Consider the following 25656-nt stretch of genomic DNA (forward strand, 5'->3'; position numbering starts at 1 on the left):
GGAACAAACAATCAAATTTAACCCTTAGGGGTCTGAGGTGTTCTCTGGGTCCTGGAGGTGTTCTGACATTTATGATTTTTTCTGTTACTTGACATTTTCATGGCTAAAGTATTATTACACTGAATTCAGCACAAACTCTGCTACAATAATATGTCAGCAGCAAAATTTTTTAGTTTTGACATATTGAGGTTTATGCGTGGTTTGTGAAAAAAAAAAATTGTCACTGAAATAAGGTCATAAAACCCAAACTGACTATTTTTTCACAAGACTTTTGAAAATTGTATCACATAGCCAGGAGTATTTGCTCCAAAACTATGTGAAAATCTTCCTGACTACTCATGCAGATAAGACAATAAAGTATTTAAAAAATTGTTTGACGTGTTTTAGGGAAGATACCTTTATGTGAGAGGCGTTAAGTCAGATTAAAAGGCTTCAATGTCTGGAACCAGAACACAGACAATAAATGGAATGAAGCCTGGAATGCTGCCATGGTCACATTTCGCCCATGAAATTCTCATGAATTTTTAATTGGAGAAGCATTCTTACAAAGTGCCACGCCAATGCTTGTTTCAGACCGCATGCTGCTATTGATTTCCAATTCGGATTTCTAAAATAGCATTAGAGAAAAGATGAAATCCGTTTCATAGTTGTAGTTTTAAAATGACTAAAAGTCTTACACAGAAAAACTTCACTATACATGCTCATTAAAACATCCCATTCGTATCTGTTTTACATTTTGGCGAATTGGTGGCTAATTTGTGTGAATTCATATCTCATTTGTAGGTTTTCGTTCAATCTGTTTACACCCCGTGACAGGTATATTTAAGGGTGAAGAGCCCGATCTCATGAAAGTTCATATAGCACGAATCATTTCATAACGAATCAAAATAGTTTTTGCGTGTATATGGTACGCGTTTTTCGCGTGCATATGATACGCACTTTATGGTGTATAATATGCACGAACTCCCCACTCCCCTCCCCCCTAAACCTACCCAAGGGGTTTTCAGTGCGTAGCATATGCACGCAAAAAACATTTTTGGCGTAAAAATGGCACGAGAAATGACATTTGTGGTATAGATTCGCACTTTCATGAGACTGTGTTGGGGTGAAGCTTAATTTTTTCAATAAATTGCACGCTTCCGCATGATTCACATTGTACCCGTTCTCATCCCAAGGCATCATATACTGACGCTTTTGACATTTCGTCTACATCCAACACACATGGCACCCTTTAGCGTCAATATGAGACGCAGATATATATGGGCCAGAAGGCGCCTCCTAGAGGTGTAAGCCTAAACCTACCCCAGAACTAAACCTAACCGAACAAACAAAGCTCTGTGTGTTATATTGACGCTAAAGGGTGCCATGTGTGTTGGATTTAGACGAAATTTCCAAAGTGTCAATATATGACACCCTAGGATGAGAATGTGTTACACACTTCACGAAATAGTTTTGTTTCCCATGAGATTGGGTTGGGCGCACGGTACTAAAGAAAATTAAAAGTTCTCATGTGCTTTCCTTGAATAAACAAAGACAGGATGGTAACATCAAGTTCAACATAACATGAGAAAACAACATCCCTCTCTAGATTGCACAACCTTGTACAGTTGCTCTACATATTCTCTAAAAGTGTGCTGAAGTTTCATTCTCAAGCTGTTGTTGACATCACAAACAGTCCAGTCATCGTCATTCCCTTTCTGCCTAATGTTAAAGACCCAGTGTAAGTCAGTATCAGAAAACCAGCACAATAGAGCCTTTCTCACTGTAACACTGCGTCCAAATAAAAGCTTTATTGTGCACCAGAATAGACACTTCAGGCTCTGTGTCCATACGTCACGCTCAACTGGGTTAGTGTTTTGTGTCAGAACAGGCCTTTGGAGCTAAAATCGCTTGCAGAGGTGCTGACCACATAATGATGTTTGCATTCCATGTAATGCATTAGCGCAATGTCATGTTACACTTGTACAGTTTTTGCCTAATCCTGCAATGTGGGTTCAAGAACCCTCAGAGATCCTCAAGCCTCAAGGGGAAAGAGAGCCTTGTTGTAGGTTCAATGAAGGCTGAGGACGTAATCTGATCATGGAGCAAACTGTTTTGCCAAGAAATCTTTCTTTCTTTGGTATACCATTCAGATGACACTAATTTGTCTTTTCATGTGTGAACAAAAATGATTTGTACTAAGCTTTAGCTAACTCTGTTAGCACTGTGTACATCTAAAATATGGAAGAAATAGTGCCTTATTGCCAGTTTAGGACACTATTGTTTGCTCCTGAGCATAGACCTGTGAGTGTTTGCTTTTACTTCTCTGCTTTAAGCACGTGGGTTGGCCGGGTTTTTCCTCATTCCTGGGTGGTCAGTCCAGGTTTCCTGTTTTGATTGATAACAATGAGGAACTCGAGATCAGGTTCACTTTCAGACCTGTAAAAAGGGACGGTAACAAAGTTGACAAAAGTTATTCTGCAGCACGTACGAGCATATGAATCAGCTAAACGATTAAATGATACTTACTTCGGGTTGGTGTTGTACTGCGGGCGTTCCAAGAAAAACAGACATATTCTGAGATTGTAAGCTCACACTGACGTCGTACACATCTGGTTGCTATTAAGGTTCGCTGACTCAAGTTACTCGCAGCAGGAAACAATTGCACAGCTCAAAGGAACCTTCTGAGGGTGCTTTCCTTTGCTGAAATTATGCATTTGTTGTTTAAAGGGATAATTTCACCACAAAAATGTAAATTCTCACATTGTTTTCTAACCCTCATGTTGTTACACCTGTATGAATATCATGCCATAGGATGCCATAGGCTAAGTCACTTTCAAATTAGTGAGAAGTTATCATTTGCAGATCAAAATGTTGAAAAATCCATATTATCTTATATTTTTTATTGACCTTATTATTAAACTATAGTATATATATATACAGTATATATATATATATATATATATATATATATATATATATATATATATATATCCTTTAATTTGTCATTCAAATGGATATCCCAGAAAAAGGCCTATTTGAATACTGTACATACAGTACAAACACACACACATATACAGTATATATATATATATACAGTGTATACTGTAGCCTATATATATATATATATATATATATATATATATTCTGGCTTAACTGACTGGTGATCCACAGATTTACAACTGATCCTAATTCTAGAGCATGCATTTTTCACACTTATGTTGGGCTGACATAACTATAAGGGCGATTTTTTCGCCTTGATGAGATCTGATGGTAACTATATCTAAAAAGTGATGCGCTATACAGAGGACCTCAAAAATAATAATACATTTTATATTTATATTTAAAGCCTTTTTCCATATTGCAATTACTAAGTTCTACTTCTTAAGAAAAATAAACTTTTTTAACTTTCAAGGCTTGTCTTTATCATATGAATTTGACCCTTTTAAAATATATTTCAAGCAAATTCATCAAGTGTAATCTAGTGTATATGAAGACATTGTGAACGTCGTTCATCTTAAAGCAACAGAGCAGCAGCAGGTTGTGTTTAAGCTCAGCTTTTATCTCCAGCAGCAGCTGTGTAATTGCCTGCACATGCCTTTTTATGCCTCTGCAATATCCAGATTTCCCCGCTGACTGCTGTGAAAAAATTTGGATTTGAGCACCACCATGTGGCTGCAGAAAATAGAACAAACTATTGTTTTTCTTCAAGGAATTTCAGTGACAGATAATAATATATAGTATCTGCCAGCATATATATATATATATATATATATATATATATATATAAATAATAGAAATATATTTAATTATATTAAATATATTTATTTACTTTTATTTTTCAGTAAGGTATCTGGAAATCATTTGCTCATTTTTACGTTTAAGCATAAATCTAACAATGTATAATAATTTCACATTGGTGTAAGAAACAATTACACTCACCTAAAGGATTATTAGCAACACCATACTAATACTGTGTTTGACCCCCTTTCGCCTTCAGAACTGCCTTAATTCTACGTGGCATTGATTCAACAAGGTGCTGAAAGCTTAGAAATGTTGGCCCATATTGATAGGATAGCATCTTGCAGTTGATGGAGATTTGTGGGATGCATATCCAGGGTACGAAGCTCCCGTTCCACCACATCCCAAAGATGCTCTATTGGGTTGAGATCTGGTGACTGTGGGGCCATTTTAGTACAGTGAACTCATTGTCATGTTCAAGAAACCAATTTGTAATGATTCTAGCTTTGTGACATGGTGCATTATCCTGCTGGAAGTACTGTAGCCATCAGAGGATGGGTACATGGTGGCCATAAAAGGATGGACATGGTCAGAAACAATGCTCAGGTAGGCTGTGGAATTTAAACGATGCCCAATTGGCACTAAGGGGCCTAAAGTGTGCCAAAAAACGTCCCCCACACCATTACACCACCACCAGCAGCCTGCACAGTGGTAACAATGCATGATGGATCCATGTTCTCATTCTGTTTACGCCAAATTCTGACTCAACCATCTGAATGTCTCAACAGAAATCGAGACTCATCAGACCAGGCAACATTCTTCCAGTCTTCAACTGTCCAATTTTGGTGAGCTCTTGCAAATTGTAGCCTCTTTTTCCTATTTGTAGTGGAGATAAGTGGTACCCGGTGGGGTCTTCTGCTGTTTTGGCCCATCTGCCTCAAGGTTGTGCGTGTTGTGGCTTCACAAATGCTTTGCTGCATACCTCGGTTGTAACGAGTGGTTATTTCAGTCAAAGTTGCTCTTCTATCAGCTTGAATCAGTCGGCCCTTTCTCCTCTGACCTCTAGCATCAACAAGACATTTTCACCCACAGGACTGCCACATGCTGGATGTTTTTCCCTTTTCACACCATTCTTTGTAAACCCTAGAAATGGTTGGGCGTGAAAATCCCAGTAACTGAGCAGACTGTGAAATACTCAGACCATACCGTCTGGCACCACGCTCAAAATTGCTTAAATCCTTTCTTTCCCATTCTGACATTCAGTTTGGAGTTCAGGATATTGTCTTGACCAGGACCACACCCCTACAGTCGTGCTCAGAATTAATGGCACCCCTGATAAATATGATGAAAACTGGCTGTAAAAAATAATTCTGCATTGTTTATCCTTTTGATCTTCCATTCAAAAAATTGGCAAAATTCTAACCTTTCATTGAAGCAAAATAATTGAAAGTGGGGGTAAATCACACTATGAAATAAATGTTTTTCTCCAAAACACTCTGGCCATAATTATTGGCACCCTGTTATTAAAAACTTTTTGCAACCTCAGATCTGTGAACTTTTGCCAAGATAACAGATCTGAGTCTTCTCCTATAATGCCTGATGAGTTTGAAGAACACCTGACCAGAGATCAGAGACCATTCCTCCATACAGACTCTCTCCAGATCCTGCAGATTCCCAGATCCATGTTGGTGCTTCATCTCTTCAGTTCACTCCACTCATCAGGTCAGGGTCTGGGACGGTCATGGCAGAAGCTTCATTTTGTGCTCCGTAACTGATTTTTGTGTTGATTTTTGATTTTTGTTTTGGATCGTTGTCCTGATGGAAGATCCAACCACGGCCCATTATAAGATTTCTAGCAGAAGGCGTCAGGTTTTTATTTTTTATCTTTTTGTATTTGATATAGAATCCATAATACCATGTATCTGAACAAGATGTCCAGGACCTCCAGCAAATAAATAGGCCCACAACATACAAGATCCAGCAGTATATTAACCGTAGGCATGGGGTACTCTTCATCCCTGTTTGCACCAAACACATCTGCTGGGTTTGCTGCCAAAAAGCCCCTTTTTAGTCTCATCTGACCACAGAACCCTGTGCCGTTTGAAGATCCAGTCGTGTCTGACACCTGAATATGCTGGAGTTTGTTTTTGGATGAGCGAGGAGCATTTTTCTTGAAACCCTCTCAAACAACATGTGGGGATGTAGGGGTTGTCTGATTTTTTTTTTTTTTTTTTTAGGTTTTCTGACCCCAAGACTCAACTAATCTCTGCAATTCCCCATCTGTGATCCTTGAAGAGTCTTTGGCCACTCAAACTTTCATCCTCACCGTCCATTAAGAAAATATAGACACACGTCCTCTTCCTGGCAGAATCATAACATCTTCTTTAGTTGATTATAACTTCTTAATTATTGTCCTGATGGTCAAAATGGGGATTTTCAATTCTTTAGCTATTTTCTTACATCCACTTTCTATTTTTCTATTTCTAACAATCTTTTGATGCACATCAGAACCATGTTTTTTGGTTTTATTCATTGTGATGGATGATTCAGGGAATTTGACCTTTGTGCTTCCTCATATTTAAACTCCTTGAAACAAGTTCCTAGTAGTCACCCTGATTTGCTTAAAAGATTAAATATTAATGGGAATGTACTTCAGAGATATTTTTCTCATAAAAAATTCTAGGGGTGCCAATAATAATGGGCAGAGTGTTTTGGAGAAAAACATTTATTTCATAGTGTGATTTACCCCCACTTTCAATTCTTTTGCTTCAATGAAAGGTTTGAATTTTGCCAATTTTTTGAATGGAAGAACAAAAGGATAAACAATGCAGAATTATTTTTTACAGCCAGTTTTCATCATATTTACCAGGGGTGCCATTAATTCTGAGCACGACTGTATATGCATTGAAGCAACTGCCATGTAATTGGTTGATTAGATAATTGCATTAATGAGAAATTAAATAGGTGTTCCTAATAATCCTTTAGGTGAGAGTATATTCTCTATTCACTCTTTGTATCCTACGCAGTTTTTCTTCTCACATAAAGATATCTTAGTTTAAGGATGTTTGAATATTTTTACCAGTAAATGACAAAAAAACTAAGCAAATTATTATTATTATTTAGCCTGGTTAAAACCAGACCATTCTCAGCTGTAACTGAGTTATGGTCTGGCAAAGCTTCATAGACAAATAATTTCCAAAGGGCCACCACCAACGGACGTAGCTCAAATGCCTCTGGGCGCAATTGGATAGACCTAAAACCAATCAGAGCGATGAAGGAGTATGCAGAGCGACGTTCGTCTGTTATATAACAAATTAGTTTGAATAAATGACCAGACACTGATTAGCTACTTGCTTTACATTTATTTAAAATTAACAGCAAGACAACTAGAAGTGAATGTGCTTTCCAGTAAATAAATCACACACCGTAAACAAAACCTTATCAAAAAAACCTTTGCGCTGTTACAGAAAAAGCCGTGCTCACAGCCAAGCGAAATGGGGTCTTGGACACCAAACGCATCATTTTTGCCGTGCAAAGATGGACGCGTCGAGTTTAAACAAGGCTTTTTACTCCGTGTCAGCGCGCACTCTGATTGGTAAAGGGGCAGAAATTTCATTTATTAAGGAAATCTCTTTGCCAGGCTAACTTGCAGAGCAAATCTAAACTTGCCGGAAGTTGTCTGGGTTTTCCCAGGCTAATTATTATTTGCAGTATGGGAAGAAACTCTAAACAGCAACAACACAAAGAAAAGAAAATATGTATTTTAAAAAACTGTATTTTAACGGCATGGTACAGTGCCCTTTTCACAAGATGTAAAATAAGTCTTTGATGTCCCCAGAGTGTGTATGTGAAGTTTTATATAAAAATACCCCACATATACTAATATATAGCATGTTAAGAAATTTACTTTTTGAGGGGGAGCAAAAACACACTGTGTTTGTGTGTGTCCCTTTAAATGCAAATGCACTTCTGCTCCCGGCACAGAGAGCAGTGCTTGTGTGTTGCATGTGTCAGCACATAGGCCTAATAAATACTAGGGCTGGGCAAAAAAATCGATTTTTCGATTAATCGTTTTTTAAAATGTGGTCGATTCAAAATCGATTCTCAACGGCCACGAATCGATTTTTTTTCCATATAAAGGGCTCGCGGACGGACATCTTCTCGTCTCTCTGCACTAGGCAAGCGCTAAACGCTGCAGCTGTCGATACACACACGCGTTTAGGAGTCGGGACACGACGGAATATTCACTTGCATAATCGGGCCAGCATTGCATCGTGACCTATGATCGTAACTAACATTTATCATTTATTTGCTCAAGCAATGTTAAACCATCCCGTGCTCGCGCACTCTCAGAGATTTCTTTCACTGCGTGCACAGGCAGTCTAAATCCGCCTCACAAACAGCTCGCCAGAAACAAAAGTTTTATCCCTGGATTATATCGCTTTAACAGTTAAAACACTCAACATTATGTCAAAACTCTGGTCTTGGTGAGTAACCTCATAAAGACAGTCGGTAATGTCTTAAATTAGCATTAAACGCGTGTGACAGAAAGTTAATGAAACAGTAATGGATTCGCACACTAGTTCTTAAAGTGAACGCAGCCATTTGTGTCAGTCATTAATTCTGTTGTCATAACAACAGAATATAGTATTAATTGTAAGCAATCAGAATTAATAGCCTTTGTATTTAATTCAGTCTGGACTAAAAAGACTATCCAGTGTTATTTTACATTGGATTACTTTATTCAGTTTCTGTAGTAGGCTATATCTGACATACCCAAAAAAACTACCCCAAAATGTCTCTTAATTTGTGTCTTTATTCTATTGTATTTATTTGTGCTACTTTTTTCAATTTAATTCAAAGATTGAAATCAAGCATCCATACATAAACTCTTAACAAAAAAAATACATTAACATTTAGGTAAGATCAATGTAAAAAATGTCTAAATATTTATATATTTATCTATCTTAAACATAAAATAACATGATACTGTTTGATCAAGCTGTGCGACTGTTCTGTGCGACTCTTTTTTTGCATATTGCATCAAAATCCTGTCTAGTCTTTGTATGCATTTAGTGTACCTAAAATAAAAAGTGTTTTATATATAGGTTTATGGCTCTTAATTTTCTTAATTAACCACTAGTAAACTTATGTCCACTGTTCTTTTTTATAAATTATAAATATAGGATTTTTATTACATCTTCATTATAGTTGAATCGAGAATCAAATCAGGAATCGAGAATCGAAAATCGAATCGAAATTGAAATGTGAATCGATACCCAGCCCTAATACATAGACCCCTTTAAAACTGAAAGAAACCCTTTAATCTTTAGTTAAATTTCCTGCCCAATGCAAAATTTGCCTTACCACAGCTGGACAGACATACATATTGCAAGGAAGGATTCACCAAGTAGTAATGTTAGTTTAGATTCCATTATTCTTCTCCTATTTCGGTTCATTTATAATGGGAAGTCAGCAGTGATTGAGATTGACTGCTCCAACAGGAAGGATATGATGCAGCTTCTATAGCTTGTGGCAAACTTGCTTTTCCGTGCACATTAACAATGCGGCTGAAGCTGCCAGAAGTAATTAATCTGAGAGTTTCCCGGCAGTGAATAAAGCGAGTGGGTTTTGACGGAGCAAGAAAGAGTTTAGAAGAACTAAAAGTGACTTTTGTTGTTACTGCGGAGACGTGGCAGAAGAATCAGCTGTTAACTGTCAAGAGCGTCCGAACCTGTTTTGTGGCTGCGAGGACAGTCGACTGTGTATGGAAAAATTGTAAATGATGAAAAGCGATTACAGGTGTTCCTTGACGTTTCTGGCATTTTTGTGTATGTTAAAAGGTAAGTCACTTCTCAAATTCATAGTTAAAATTGCGGTACTTCCAAGTCTATTTAACTTTTTTCTTAATAAAGATAGAGTTCTCAAACTTTTCTTTTTAGTGTTTTTGCACCCCAAAATTAAAAATTCTTTCATCATTTAGCCGTGTTGTTTTTGACCTGTATGAGTTTAGTCTGTTGAAAACAATTAAGAATATATTTTGAATAATATAACCAAACAGTTGAAGGGCACCCAATATGGAGGTAAAAAAAAAAGAAAAAAATCAAGAGGTCTAAAACAACACAAGGGTGTGTTAGTGATGACAGAATTTTCATTTTTTTAAACTCTCGCTTTAATAGTTGCCTACAGCCTATAACAACTTGCTTGTTATACTCTGATTTCAGCTTGTGAACTGTGCTTTGTTCGAGCAAGTCGTGCTCACAAGTTTGTTCCAGAGGGAAGCAGTCTCAAGTTGAGCTGTGAAGTACAGTGTGGGGTCCTTAGCTGGACTGGAGGATGGGTTTTCCAGGAAATGCAGAGCACAGGATTTACTCGCCTCACCCCCTCAGAACGAATCAAGCTCTCTAATTACAGCTCAACAGCCAATAGCACACATCTGTTAGTCCACATTCACAACATCAACCAGTCAGATGCTGGATCATACAAGTGTGAGATAACCTGGACTCAAAGGGACTTAACTAGCAATGGGCATGTGACATATGTTAATGTGACTGCTGCAGGTATGTGTATTCTGGACATGCTATTGTTTTAAAATTTGTATACGCAAAAAAAAAACAAAAAAATGAATTGAGAAACTATGAATGGGATCAACAACCTTTAGCTGGATCAAATCCATTTAATGTCTTTCTTTCTGGACAGCATCAGTAGACTCATCGGGAAGAAACCTCTCTCATAGAATTCTGCTATGCCTTAGTGCCTCAATGTGCTTTCCTCTTGTTCTGGGGTTAGTTTGGTGTCTGACCCGGGATCATCCACCACCACCCCCTGTCCCGCCTCGCTCCTACACTTCCTGTAAGAGAAATATTCCTGCAACTCTCTATTCTGTAGATGTGTCATATCAACTTCTCTATCTATCTGGTTGTTTATCTGCCTATTGTTTTCTTTTTTTTCTAGTTGCAACGAGAGTGAAACCAAAAAAGGAAGTAAGTACCTCAGTTTCTTGTACTTTCTGGTTTGTTTAAAGCAGTTACGGACAGCATTTTTTTTAAATTGTATTTATTAATGTTCTCTGAGGCCCAATTTTATCAAAATTTTTACATAAAATAAAAATAATAAAAATAATTTTTAACGTCCCCGCCATCTCAAAAACTACTCGGTTACTATCGTAACCTCGGTTCCCTAGAGTATCGTGTACCTTTTCGAAGTGGGGAAACTCCCTTCCTCGATTTACTGAAGCTTATTTGTTAAACCCATTTGCAGCTGCAGATTCAATGGCGCGGGCGAATGGGCTAGCTCTACGTCAACACACGTCAGAGCCTGTCAAGGGGGCGTGGCCTCAGCCTACAGTATATTATTCCCCCCGAATTCGCCATTATAGCAGGTTTCGATGACTGAAGCGACAACTCGCCAGGTTACTATAGTGCAGCCGGCTACACAATACTTACGATAGTAAACGAGTAGCTATTACGTAGCTATACACAGTGGGGACGCCATGCAAAATGGCGCACCCAAAGTAACTGGCTGCCACTGAAAAACTCAGGACCCCTGAGCTCATAGAACAAGCCAGAAACCAAAGTATATTACAGACCGGACACCATCGGGTCTAGAACAATATACACATGTGTTAGTAGCAAAACCAACATAATATACAAATAAAACCAGACACAGTCTGGTTTATTAGTATAGGAATTATAACCGGCCAAAGCGTGTTTTATATATATATATATGTGTGTGACTGTGCACAGTAATATATTTGTCATACAGAAAGTAGCCTACCTTCGCCTGCAGGAAAGGCATCTCCATATTATAAAACTTAATTCATGTGGAAGGCGAAAACTACTCCCATGGTCACACCCTCGTAGTACCAGCCCTGAGCCTGCCAGGGAGTCAGGGTTCTTAAACAACCGTGATTCACCCTTATGCATAGACTGCCTGCCTAACTTTTAGCCAAGGGGGTAATCCACCAGCCGGAAACTGAAGTCTCCCCGTGGGCCGCCATTGTCTAACAACCCTTCACCTGCTGTTACCATTCCATTGACTCCCATTCATTTTCTGCGTCACTTTGACAGCAAATAACTTTACATCTAAGGCATTTAAAGACTCCATTTGTCCATTATTTATTTCTAAAGAAACACAGCAATGTATAAAAGGCTCCATTACCTCGTATCTTACATTATGGCCCCGTAGAAGCAGTTTTTGTAAAAATAAGCTAATGATTGCGCCATAACACGCGACTCTCTGACGCATAGAGAAATTACCATATAGACAGAAGTAGAAGCTTGTGTACAGTCGGAGGGACGTGGAGGCATAAAGTCAAGGGAGAAGCCCATAGAGATTTGTAAAGTTGCTCAGCTAGCTCATGGACCGCTAACACTCACTCTCTCCGGCTCTGCAAGATTCGGAAGGGAATGATTCAGATTCCTCTCGGCACAGCTAGAAGACTTACAACTGTGAGCTGTCTATCGCCCCTTTTAAACAGATTTAGTATTTTGGTGAGAAGCACGTGACCCACGTTGCTTCTCATTGAAGTTTCGACAACTGTCTGAAATTTTGGGGGCCTGGAAGTGAATTGGAGCGAGTAGCCTCACTTTATGGTGTTTATGACCCAACTCGACACTTGCCAGGCCTGTGTCCGTGTGGCTAGGGATTGACACACAGATTGGGATGGGCTGCCTAACATAACACATAGTCGTGTTTCTACAGAAGTAAGAATTTTTTTTAGAAATAGGTTGCATACACCTACTGTAGGATGGCTTCAGGGTGAGTAAATCATGGGCTAATTTTCATTTTTGGGTGAACTATCCCTTTAATGGATCACAAGGTTGGTAATACAAAGACGCCTTGTAATCCCGAGAAACGTCTCTATGGTTTTGTTGTTGGAGTAATCCTTTGTTTGAGTCACATATTTATTACTACATGCTGTTCTAATTGGTGGGCGGGGCCAAAGAGGCAATGATGTAGAAGTGGGCGTTGATGTTATGTAGGGGTGGTCTAAATCCGAAACGAGTCGTTTTCTGAGCTTGATTTCAATAAAAGCTGGTTGGACCGGAAGTTTTCAGTTCTGAAACTTACAGGATATTTTCATTGTACAATGACCTCTTGTATGTCAAAAGATCAAGGGAAATGAGATTTTTCTGTTCATAACCTTTGAATGTGATCTTTTTCTTGTCATAATTTATGCAGTTGGTGTATGCAGAAGTTGCATTGAAAAATTCAAGACGGCAGAACGATTGTCCAAAAGAAGTGCCTGAGCCAACTGTTTACTCCTCTGTGCATTTCTCCTGAACAAAGACTTCATCTTGCATTTCTATCTCACATGTGGCTGCGGGTATTTTTGAATACCAGAACAAACATGACTGTAAACATAGTGGCTGTACAGCTGCAATGTTAGACACAACACGATTGAGAATATATCAAACTTGTGATCCTTTGAAATGTGAATTTTAGCAATGTTACACTTCGATTTAATATAGTTGTTATGCCATATATGATGGTGTTTATTATCCAGAGATGCCCGTAAGATGTGCTTTGTGTATATGGATTGTGTGATTGTACCTGAAATAAATGGCATTGGACAAATTTTTTCGATTGATTTAGACAACAGACCGCTATTTGACACAAAATACATTTTATTTTATAATAAATTCTTAATGGCACATGCCATAAACAAATATACATATACATCATCTTTTAATTTGTTTTTGACTCTGTATTTTTTTTTACGTAACATCAACAACTTTTAAAAGCAATAAATTATGGCAGTACAAACATATATGCCATCACATTTTATGTGAATGTTCTTACTATTGTACAAGAATATTTAACTCGCTCTCTGCAGTCTAATGCCCTCACCAATAAGTACCGCTGAAAACTAACAACTGATTCATGAGGAATGAGGAGACACACATTTCTAAATAAATAACACAATTTCCAAAAAAAAAAAAAAAAAAAAAAAAAGAAATTCATTCAAAACATTCTTCTGCCAACCATGGTTGAAAAATGGAAATTCATTTTTGTACATCCACCATGTTGATTTGTCTCTGTTTTCTGGCCTGGTTTCACAGACAGTGCTTAGATTAAGCCACGATTAAGCCTGACTTTCACACTACAAGCGTTGAGGACTGTATTTCACTAACACAGTCTCATCCCAAAAAGTCATATAACTGACGTTTTGGGACGTATTTTGACCATACGTCAATATCCGCCTTTTTAGGGCCGCCTTAAACGTCGGTAGATGGCGATCCCGGGCCGTCATACAACTGACGCTTTACCTTTAACGTCAGTTAGGTGACGGGTTAGGTTTAGGGTTAGGTTTAGGTATGAGGTAGAGTTAGGATCCCATAACCTCATCTACCGACGTTTAAGGGGGCCCTAAAAAGGCGAATATTGACGTATGGTCAAAAGACGTCCCAAAACGTCAGTTATATGACGTCTTGGGATGAGACCGGGTTGATTTCACAGTCAACGTACAGCTTTTTTGCCCAGTGTGAAGAAAGGAAAACTACACCTTACGTCAACAAGGCCATAATGGATGGCACTGCTTTTAATTTAAAATGCAGCAAACTACAGCAAACAGAGTATGTGTGAAACAGGCGTTCTAGTAGCTTTTTTAAACGTGGTTTGGAAAAAAAACCCAGCTAAAACATGCATTTATGCTAGTTTTAGGACCTTTTATTTAATAATTTAAATATATATATATATATGGAAACTATTTTTTTAATTCAATTGTGCTAATATACCTGTTCAATAAAGTCAGCAGGAGCTGCCAACCCAGTAAACAAATTTACTGTAGTCTTCATTCAAAGAACTAAATGTATACTGAAAAGATTTTGCTTTAAAATATAATAAAATGTGTCTGTCAACCACACAATGGCATGTTTGTTGTTGTTGTTGTTGTTAAAACCTTTATATTTCTACCATCAATAACCTGTGGTAAATCTTTATCTTTGGTTTCCCTCAGGAAAGATTTCGATCTCTTCTCACATCACTGGAAAATAACAGAACCAACTCATTTCTCAGCAGTGCACGGTTCTCTAAAGTGAAGAGTATTTTAAGGCTTACACTGATGGGCGATGCGTTACAAGACTCCAAATGACCCGTAGTCTCTGCAACAGACAGGGTATAGTAGCTGTACAGGAGCTGATAATGCAGTTTTGTATAGTCCTTTTCTCTTGTAACATTTAATGACTGTACTGTTCAAGTATTTCAAGTGGCTGTGTTAATAATGAGCATCTTGAATAGGAGAAAGCAATCGCAGATAGGCAAGGACAGTTTTCAACACTTGTTTGAGCACTACATTTAAAATGTTGGAATAACAGAGACATTTGTTGCTTTTTCTACTAGGACTGGTGTCCTCTAAGCCTTTTTGTGAGAGATTGTAAGATCGGTTCTTAACATGGTGTTCAGTTGTGTAATATGTTGAACAGTAATAACTGTTGCATCGGCTAGAGAAAATGGTCCCTTTTTTCTTCCAATCTATAAAAATCCATTCATTACCACTGCCTAGAAAGACAAAGAACAGACACACAGGGTAAATTATGTACGTTAAAAGTGTACAGATTCATTAAAGTACATACAAAACTAAGAAAGGGAGATATAGTAAATGGAAATGGTAAACCTCTATTAAATGGAAATCAGTGTTATTATAGTATTATTTATATACAATTATATTATTATCTTTTATATTTCTATTTTATTTGAGTTTTAGTCATTTTAGTACTTCAATAAACTAATTTCAGTTACAGTAGATGCCAAGGCAACATTTCTAATATTTCCTATCTACATTTATAATTTATTTTATTTCAGCAATTATCAAACTCTTGTTCTTCGTGTTCAAAAGTGCTTAGACACCTGAAATGTAACTTTTTTTGTGTGTGTGTGTGTGTGTATTTTAATTGTGTATTTTATCCTGAAATCCACTGGTAGCCACCTCAGAGAAGCTAATATTGGTAACTTAAGCTACTTAACAATCATTTAGAAAGGCCTAAATTGAAAATGATCCGTCTCCTTTTTTTGTTGTTCATTTGTTAACAACAATAGAACATGTTTCAGAATCCATTAAAGCATTCACATTCCCCCGAAATAGTTCCTATCCAAAACAAACATGCTGTACTTGCTAAAACAATTATTTTTTTCACCTCAAAGCTTATGATATCCATTTATTTTCACTGTGAGTAAATAAAAGGTAATAGCAAAAATTGGGTATTGAAAGTTTTGATATTTCAACATGCATCTGCTCATCCCTAGCTTAAAGATGTGTGCATACAGTAACATGCAAAGTACCTTTTGTCCATGCAGTGGCTTCTGTCCGACCTAATGACCCTGAAAGAAAGGATTATTCTCAGTGAATATATTTTCATTATTCACTTTGCAAATGGAAACAAATGTACTGTTATAGATCTAACAAATGCACTTTCACCATAAAACCCAGAGGAACACACGTGCTGTTATTATTTCAACATCACCGTTGTTATTAATCTGATGTACCATAAAACAATCGACTTTGAAAGCAATATCAAAATACACACACACACCCTCAATATTAAAGGTAATTCGAGGACAGGGTACATACTGTGGAGTGGCTCAGCTTGTCGAAGCGGAATTTCAAGTTTGACCTTGGTGAAGTTTTGCTCTTTACATCTGAGGAAACAGGAGGAGTTCTTGGTTTTTTGTTATAGTGCCAACAAGCAAGAATTTGTGTGTGCATGCAAGTACGTATATGCATATGAGTTTCCTTATCCAATGAGAAGACATTGTCTCTCAATTATTCATGACACCACATGGATCTTTCCAGTGACAGATGTGTCAAATTGTGAAATCACGCAGTGGATGAGGGCAAGTTTCAGTGCGTCTAATGTCTTTCCCAATGATGCTGCCAGGGCTAGACTCTAGCCATCAACCATGGACACATCTAAACTGTGTGTGTGTAGCAAGCATTTTTGTAGCGAGAGAGAGCTTCGAGAACTGGAGAAATGGTTGACTTCAGCCTTACGTTGCGTCTTACGAGTGATGCGGTACCAAGCAAGTCCCGAGGACTTTTCTATCCCTTCATGTGTGTCTAAAATGTAAACCTGACTGTTTTACTTGCCTTAGTTTTGTTAAACCTCTGGGGTCGACAAACGTGCCGGCGTGTTTTGCTGGATTTTTTTCACATAGCAGCAAAATAGACTTAAAAAACTCTGTTATTTATGGTAATACAGACTTAAGTAATATGAAAAAATAAACTGTTAAATGTCTACTTTTTTATGTGTCCACTTACTATCGAAACAAAACTGTGGTTTTATTAAATAAAGAAAATAAACAGGATTATGGAAGTAAAATAATGGCAAATACAAAAAGCCTGTTGAATTGTACTACTTGAAAAAAATGCATTGCATTAACCCTCCTTCTATTTTAATGCAATGTATTTTTAGGGTTTGCATTTTTAATGGGCTGAAATTGAGCATGGTTGAATATTTAAGCAGTGAATATTTAAATTCAAAACATTTCAAACTCATTTTCATTAGTAAAATTTCAATAATCTATATTCGCCTTTCATATTTCACTTCCAAACTTTTCAAACTGATTAAAAATACAACCTATAATATTCAACAGGCAGTTTTCGGTCCATTTTATGTCGCTTTGCAAATTCACCTCCACAAATTCCACAAAAATATTCAACCATGCTCAATTTCAGCCCCCAAAAAATCAAGCCCTAAAAATACAATGCATTAAAAAAAATTTTTTCAAGTAGTATAATTCAACAGGCTTTTTGTTTCAAAGACATTTGGTATTATTTTACTTCTATACAGGATGTGCTTTCTGCCTCTCCATCTCTGTGAACGTTTCTTCGGGAGCATGTCTCTAAAATTCAACAAAACCCAGCGAGTACTATTCATCCAGGCAAGAGCAGTATCTTTATAATCATTTAAAAATTAATTATTTTCAAATATATGTATTTATAGTGTGTATATAGACAAATATATATTTTATAAGGACATTATAATTGTACATGTACATTGATGTGTTTTAAATAGAATTACGATTACTGTAGGCTAATATAGGCCTATGTAGCAGGGCATTCAGTTGCTTTTGAAAGGACAAAAATAAGATGTCAGTGTATTTGCCAGCTATAAAAAAATCTAGCATTTCCTCACGTTTTACCACTGATTTTTAGTGACAGTTGATATATATGAGCCACTGGCCAATGACAGTTATCCCGCCCACCCCTCTCCCCTGCCCTGCCCTGCCGTGCCCTGCCGTGCCACATCAACTCCCTCTCTTCTTCTCACAGCCATCCACGCCCATTTAAGTTGCATTTTTCTAAAAGATTCTGAGCTAAACTTAAGCTAAAAGAGAGGGGTGTTTCATGACCCTATAAAACTTAATGGTTTTGATGTGAAATGTTCATCAAGCACATATGGTGCGGTTTTCGTGTGCATGTCCACTAACTTTTAACGTGTAGTGTATGATTGTTTTTTTCACCTGTGGGACTGCGGCACATGATCAGTGGCGTTCCGGAGTTCTGGCTTTCCACGCTGAGGGACGGACTATACACAGATGAGGCCGTGGATGGGTGACTGCTCTACAGGACACAACACACACCAAATGACAGTCTGAGTGAACTGCAGTGGCACTGTTAATACTAGTGCAATCGCTATAGATTGTCCTAGAACTAGCCCTGGTGCAGTAATTAGGCACATTGACAGGCGTCAGGCTGAGTGGATCAATGCAAAGGGCCATTTAGAAAGTGTGCGACGGTTATCTGCAAATCAATTGTTTACTGGAAGCTTCTAGATGTGACAGAAGTGTAATTGAATTGTTTTCATAGTGAGCTTTTCTGAAGCAATGTTCCGCAGGAGCTTTGCTAGAGAGTATTTTCTTGACCATTTTGTCTCCGTTTTAAAAATATCTAAAAATCCTAGATGTGGCTGAAGCATAATGTACTTGTTTTCAGTGAACTGATGAGGTAATTCTCTGCAAGAGCTTTGTTTGATCTAGACACACCGCAAAAATTAATAATTTTGTTGTTTTCCCACTGTAAAAAATATATGTATAATATATAAAACAATAAAATCATATGTATCATAGTAGTGTCACGAGTTGCAGTGCGATATGGCTGTATATCAGCACGGCATCACAGCATGCTGATATACAGCCATATTGCACGGTTACCAATGTGATATTGCGTTTTGACAACAGTGTGACGGCACACAACAAAATGTAGAGTTATGAAACTTAATTTTCCTCTTAACCAAAATCAATTTGTTCTAGAACAAGTAATAGATTAATAAGACCAAAGATTGCACGTTTGCTATACCCTGAATTAATCATATCGGTAACACTTTACAATACGGGTGCACTAATAAGCATTAATTCATGCTTAACTAATGCACAGATAATACTGAATTAATGTGTAACTAATGGTTATTTAAGCTATTAATTAATGATTATCACAATAGGAACTAATTAAGAGTCTGTAAGGTTAATGTATTAGTTCATACATGAATTGTTATTGATTAAATATGTAATTTTGGATTAATTCCATAATAACTCATTTTTTTAACTAATAGTGTTAATTACCAGAATGAGCCAAAGCCTTGTATTTCAACTTCCAGATAATATGACAGGTACACTAATATGCATTAATAAATGATTAATTACTTCATTGTTAATGCTAATTCATGTGCAAATTACTACAATTACTAAATGACTAGTTAATAATGATGTGCCCCAACAAGTAAAGTCATAAGATAATGATACCTTTGCAAATCATTAGCTAATGATTAATTAAAGCAGACAACTGGAAGTTGAAGTGCATAGCTTTGACTAATTGTGCTAATTAACACATTAATTTACACTATTATTTAATAAAATATGTTATTAAGGAATTAATACACAATAACACATTGAATTAACAGCAATCCATGTATTTCTTAATCTATTAATCATATTGACTCTTTATAAGTTGCTGATGCAGTAATCGTTAATTAATGGTTTAGTTCTTCATGTGTTATACATTAACTCAGTATTATCTGTGCATTAGTTAAGCATGAATTAATGCATATTAGTGCACCCGTATTGTAAAGTGTTACCATTATATCTCTTGTTTAACCACTATCTACATAATCGACAGCAGCAAATTCGACTGGACTAGCCGAGATAAAACTCTTCCCTGATGGCCTGGAGAACGCATCTGCGAAACCATATATTAGTATTTAGTGCCAAGTAGTCGAAAAGTAGTATTTAAAAAATATATATATATATGGTGGACCGCCATGACTGTTGCAGCAGGCAGAGTTATACAAGGCTGTTACTGGGTGAATATCGATGGCTCTCAGCCAATCAGATTCGAGAACCAGTAATAACTGTTGTGTGTATATATATATATATATAACAATCGAAAGAAATCACTTGCGCCTCAGCCTATCCAGTGCTCTCGGAACAGGACACAACAATCGGAAGAAAAGGACCCAAGGTCTAACTAAGACCAAGGAGCAGGACCATATAGCATAGCATATATTTACTAGTATAAAATGACCTACGTTTCGACGCAATGCGTCTTCTTCAGAGTATGTATGTGTGTGTGTGTGTGTGCGCATCTTTTGAATCTCCTGAAAGGTCAACAGAACTGTTTGTGTGTGTGTCACCAGTTCCAGCTCCTCCAGTCCGTCTCCATCTCCCGCTGTGCTGCTAAAGCTGCTGGTGCTGGAGGAGGATCGGGAGATATTAGCTCTGCCGCTAAACTCTTTCAGCTTCACGAATGGCCTGCAGGACCAAACCAGCAAGAAAGAGATCACACAATAGAAATCCCAAATTGTTTATTTTGCTGAAGAACTATGAAACAAATAGGACTTTGCTAAAGAAGATTTGCTGGAAAAGCATTTAAAACAGCATTCGGTGTTTTCGGTGTAGGCCAAAACATCCCAACCAAATGACATTTAAATCAGCTGTGGCTACATGAGGAACTGAAATTTAGAAACAGCACAAAGACCCACCTTTCTTTGTTTGGGCAGATCTCTGGTGAACTCGGATTGGACAACGTCTCTGACCTCACTTCCTGTGAGTGAGGGAATACTTCTGTTTTTTGGTCACTGTGAAAACAGAAAACAGTCTATCTAGTGTTTTTTTTGTGTGAAATACTAATGTACAAATGTTGCATACACAGACACACACAGGTGAAACATTGTGAGCTACATTTGCTAAGTCCCAATTTACATACCATCCATCCTAGATAACATTCAAAATTGTAGGCTACCTAGTATCCCAAAGGTACCCGGATGTTCTACTATTTGTGTACAGAGTACGAATCCGTGAACACTCTAACGGCTAATACCCACAACCCATCACACCTGGGTGAAGATTCAATTAGAACTACAAACATGGAAAAATTGTTAAAGCCCAAAACATGAGAAGACATCAACATACATTTCTCTTCAATCAGCATACATACAACAGACAGCAAATCAACAAACATTTCTCTTCAGTATGAAATGAAATAAAAATGTGGAGATGTTCACTGTGACAATATGATTGACAGGGCAGTTTAAACGCTGATAGGATACATGTAACTAAGTGACAGAGCGGTCAGTTTAAGTTAAGACAATTATGTTGCCTACTCTTCTGCTACACACTCAAATGTATGTACTTTTTCCTCCAAAAAACAGTACTTACTTTTAGGGCATAGTATAAGTAGGCTTATTGGGATGCATTCACAGTGATCATCTTTGTATATAGATTTTTGCACATCACTGTGTGTGTATATTATATATAAAATGATGTGTTTGAGTACCCGCGAGTTGGATGTTTCTCAGTTGGACTTTCTGTGCTGGAGTGTAGTCTAGGGAACAAACCAGAGCGCCGCTTTACAGGACTCTTTAAAGGAGACTTTGCAGAGAGCACTGGAGGCTGACAAACACAAACACACAAATAAAGCATCAAGCTCATGCACTGCTGCACTCAAATAATAATAATATGATAAGATAAGAATTTCCTCTGAATAAATGAATGTAGGAGAATATGCTCTTACAGTGAAGGTGCTCTTGGTGCACTCCATGCTGTTCTGCTGGAGTCCTCCACCGCTGACGCTCGACGGGACCCCCGCCACGGCTCCTGGACTCTTGTGTTTATGAGTCACCATCGTCTCCATGGAGTGGCTCCTCACACGCATGGCCCTCTGACAGAGAGAAAGAGACAAGAGAAGAGGGTAAGAGAAGGACAGAAACTGTATTAAGTACAATACTTTTGTACTTAAAAATGATGAGAAAACAGGAGGTTTTCAAAGATTATCTCATCCCAGAATATTCTTAAGGCTTACATGTGCATTGTTTATATTAATTGGCTAATAATGCATTTAGTTTAAATGATGTATTTGTTTATATCAGCCTTAATAATGATGAAGTAAGGAAACCTAAATTGTATTTCCATGAAGAGCCAGTAGGTGGCGCTAAAAACTAACTTATACTAATGTCAAAAGTTAAATGTTAGAAAACACAGACTACTCTAATCTATAGAGATTCATTTATATATATATATTTCGTTATATTACATTTATATACTTTTTTGTGATTTAACAAACTTTCCACAAAAAACATCTCTAAAAATATATTTTGTTTATAAATTATATTTGCATATTTTATTTTGTGACATACAATTCTATTATACATACAAAATCTATAATTTACTTAATATTATATTTACATATAACATTGATAACAAATACATTATAATATAATATTATAAAATTGTATATTATAATATATGTATGTTATACATGTTATGTTATATATTATATATATTGAAACTACTCAAATAAAATATGAATAAAAAATGTTTAAAAATAATTAATATTTTTAATTATGTAAATTAACAAAACCAAAAAACTTGCACAAAAGTACAAACAACCTACAGAGAAATCTAAGAGTCTTGTGTTGTTGTATACATGTTTAATTTATTTTTTAATGTGAACTGGTCATCTGCACCAGTTCGGCTTGGTAATGATACACAGTCACAGCTGCTACGCAGATCAGAACTGCTGGATATGCGTGTGTCTGCAAACTGCCCCACACACACCTCCACCCTGCCTGTAAACACCCACACACGGCAAAATCATGCATATGGTCACAAACACACAAACAGGCCTCATAATGAGAGCGTACAAGTTCAAAACAGCTCAGTTTCATGCATTTTAATATCTCGACAAACAGAATGACATACAGACAAGACCGATCAAGACAGACATGGTTTTAAGCACAAGCACATAAAAATTACATTCAGTGGGAGACATCAAAACTGTGGGTATACATATACTACCGTTCGAAAGTTTAGGGTCGGTAATTGATAAACAATACATTAAAAAGTAATAATGTGAAATATATTATTACAACTTAATTTATTTAAATTTTAATTTCTTCCTCTAATGACAAAGCTGAATTTTCAGTCTCATTAATCCAGTTTTCAGTGTCACATGATCCTTCAGAAATAATGCTAATGTGCTAGCCTAATTTGGACATTTCTTTTTATTATAAATGATGAAAACAGTTGCCGTTTAATATTTTGTGGAAACCTTGTGGAAACCTAAACTTAAATATTATTAAATGAATAGAAAGTAAAACACAAACAGCCTTTATATTTTTGTAAGATTACAAACGTCTTTGCTGAATTAAAGTTAAATCTTACTGACCCCAAAATTTGAAATGGTAGCATACATATTTGAGAATATATTATTTTTATTTTTTTAAGGGAATTGAGAATATTTCTCTATACAGAAAAAAAATTCAAAAATGCATCATCATCTTTAGGTTCTCTGAGACTTTAAGGGGTCAAGTGGAATTCAGGATAAGACATCTCACCTTAAAAGATTCCAGCAGCCCACCATGACCTCCATTTTCAAGCTTTTCTTCATCTGAAGTCGATCCCAGTCCTACTGTGGCCTGTGTCTGTCTGTGCAATTCATCGTGAAGGTTATCTAACAGTGCTGCCCGTGTCCTCTCCTGTCACACACACACACAAGTTGACAATGAATCAGATCGACTGATTAATGAGATATTTCATCCGGAAATGGTAACTCAATGACAGCATTAGTAAATAATGACAGAATGTCTGAGAAAACAAATCTGAACTGTGAAATACAAACTTGCTAAAAAGTAGAGATTTTATTCCATGGTGTAAACAAGCTTCCATAGGCGGGTGATATTCCTCACCTCTAGCTTGGCGAACTTGTCTGACTTGTAGCATGCATTTTCTGCATTGATCAATTTTGCCAGGAGAAATTCCCGGAACTCAGGACCCTGGGGAAGAATTGATCTCCATCATCATCTGATACAAATCATCATCTTTTGATGTCATATTTATTTGAAGCAAACTTCTATATTACCTTCTTAAAGACTGAAGGGTTTGGAAGAGGGGGGCCGAACGGAGGGACATCCTCTCGTGCTGTGATGGACACCTGTGAACACAGATCAATATCTCAGATCAGTGTTGGTTAAGGGATTGATGGCTATCTGGAGTAATTCAGTGAGGTGTTTTGCAAACCTTGTACATAGTATGATCAGTACAGGGGTTTTCTGCCTGCACTAACACGTAGGCATGAAGGAAGTTGGAAGCGATCATATCGGGTACGAATGGCGTGGGCCCTTCCTGGAAGACGGCTGCGACAATGTCATTGCCAATATGTCTCTTCCTCTGGAGCTGAGAGAAGATGACACAAGGGAAAAATATTTAGACAAAAAAACAACAACAAACTAAAATCTAGATTTGTGTAGCCCACCTGCTGAATGTCTCCTTCTGTGAAGGGAAGTTTTGTGGAAACGTGAAACATGATTTCTCTCTGACGGAACGTAGTATAGACGGACTCGGATCCCGTCTGTCCGTGAGACACATCCAGACCGCCTCTGAAGCTAAGCGGCACAAAAACACCAGACAAATTAGTTCTGCGGATACTTAGGCAGATCAGTCAGATTACTCTGCCCAGATTTACAGTCAAAATCACACACAATGGGTGAACTAAATTATTCACAAATGAACTCTATGATTATTGATTAATATTTAAACGGGCCTTTCGAGTGTGTAGGTGACCCCTGGCGGCAGTTTTCAGAGTCTAATCTTCGTCTCTCACCCTTTAAAATCCTGCAGTTCAATATTGTCTCCTAAAACACTGAGGAATTCAGCAAAGGCAGGCGTCTCCTCGTTGTTGCCGAACAGCTCTTCCTCTGATGTCTGATGTGAAAAGACAATGGCGATGAAAAAACGGAAAACATTCAGTGAAAATAGGCCGGTAACACTTTACTTGAAGGGCTGTGCATAAGACTGACATGACACCTTCATAACCATGACATGACATATGTCTGAATATGAAGTAGGGTTTATGGATGTTTATGACAACTGTCATTAAGTGACTTTCGCTCAATAATGACATTTTGAATGCAAATATGACATTGTTTAAGATGTCTTTGTTAGGACATTTTGAAATAAACCATAATATCATAACCTGTCAGTGTCTTTGTCATGACAACTTATAAAATTAAGTTAAACTGTCATGTGGTTGGATTTGACATTGCCTGTCATGAGGCATTATAACTGTGTCATGAATATTTTTCGTGACCTCAACTACAGTGGTACTAATTTAATTTGTCATTAAAAAGTTATAATGGCTTCATGGTAGCCAATGTCAAAACCAACCACCTGACAGTTTAATGTAATGTTAACCAATAAAGCTAGGTGGTTTCTTAAGTTTGATAATTAATCTGCTATGTCATGTTTATGACAGGTTGTCTTGTCTTAGTAATGTCAAGTTGTCATGACAAAGACACTGACAGGTTATGATGTTATGATGATAACAAAGACATCTCAAACAATGTCTTGCATTAAAAATGTCATAACTGAGTGAATGACACTGAATTACAGTTGTCACAAACATGCATAAAACGTATGTGTCATGTCATGATTATGAAGGTGTCA

At 37.1% G+C, this 25656-nt stretch overlaps 2 protein-coding genes across 16 annotated transcripts in view; one reads left to right on the forward strand and one right to left on the reverse strand.

Annotated features, from left to right (window-relative positions):
• Positions 1–9103: 9103 nt before the first annotated feature.
• LOC120472963 (uncharacterized) lies at positions 9104–13859 on the forward strand. The gene is made up of 5 exons (XM_039662610.2): positions 9104–9563; positions 9945–10280; positions 10420–10572; positions 10675–10703; positions 12904–13859. Exons 1-5 carry the CDS (start codon positions 9503–9505, stop codon positions 13003–13005), a joined length of 681 nt encoding a protein of 226 aa, XP_039518544.2. The 5' UTR covers positions 9104–9502; the 3' UTR covers positions 13006–13859.
• rap1gap2a (RAP1 GTPase activating protein 2a) overlaps positions 13332–25656 on the reverse strand; it is an 80748-nt gene continuing 68423 nt past the window's right edge. For 13 of the 15 annotated variants that reach the window (XM_089121160.1, XM_039662598.2, XM_039662599.2 and 10 more), the window contains 14 exons: positions 24815–24915; positions 24467–24596; positions 24232–24387; positions 24074–24145; positions 23901–23987; positions 23550–23690; positions 21728–21874; positions 21491–21606; positions 20697–20792; positions 20349–20466; positions 18184–18283; positions 16292–16359; positions 16003–16041; positions 13332–15222 (listed from right to left, as the gene is read on the reverse strand). In XM_089121160.1, the coding sequence (XP_088977286.1) occupies positions 16033–16041; positions 16292–16359; positions 18184–18283; positions 20349–20466; positions 20697–20792; positions 21491–21606; positions 21728–21874; positions 23550–23690; positions 23901–23987; positions 24074–24145; positions 24232–24387; positions 24467–24596; positions 24815–24915 (1341 nt within the window). In that variant the 3' untranslated portion in view covers positions 13332–15222; positions 16003–16032. Of the gene's footprint in view, positions 15223–16002; positions 16042–16291; positions 16360–18183; positions 18284–20348; positions 20467–20696; positions 20793–21490; positions 21607–21727; positions 21875–22639; positions 22782–23549; positions 23691–23900; positions 23988–24073; positions 24146–24231; positions 24388–24466; positions 24597–24814; positions 24916–25656 lie in introns of those variants that run through there. The other 2 variants (XM_039662607.2, XM_039662608.2) reach the window with 2 other exon arrangements.

This window comes from Pimephales promelas, chromosome 16 (assembly GCF_988280905.1).
Source record: "Pimephales promelas chromosome 16, fPimPro1.hap1.1, whole genome shotgun sequence".
In the NCBI taxonomy this organism is placed as follows: Eukaryota; Metazoa; Chordata; class Actinopteri; order Cypriniformes; family Leuciscidae; genus Pimephales; species Pimephales promelas.

Bases quoted from the DNA above. Each gene is read 5' to 3' on its own strand.
- LOC120472963 (XM_039662610.2), top strand. From the start codon at position 9,503: ATGATGAAAAGCGATTACAGGTGTTCCTTGACGTTTCTGGCATTTTTG. The intron at 9,564-9,944 runs GTAAGTCACTTC...CTCTGATTTCAG, and splicing joins ATTTTTGTGTATGTTAAAAG to CTTGTGAACTGTGCTTTGTT. The intron at 10,573-10,674 runs GTAAGAGAAATA...TTTTTTTTCTAG, and splicing joins GCCTCGCTCCTACACTTCCT to TTGCAACGAGAGTGAAACCA.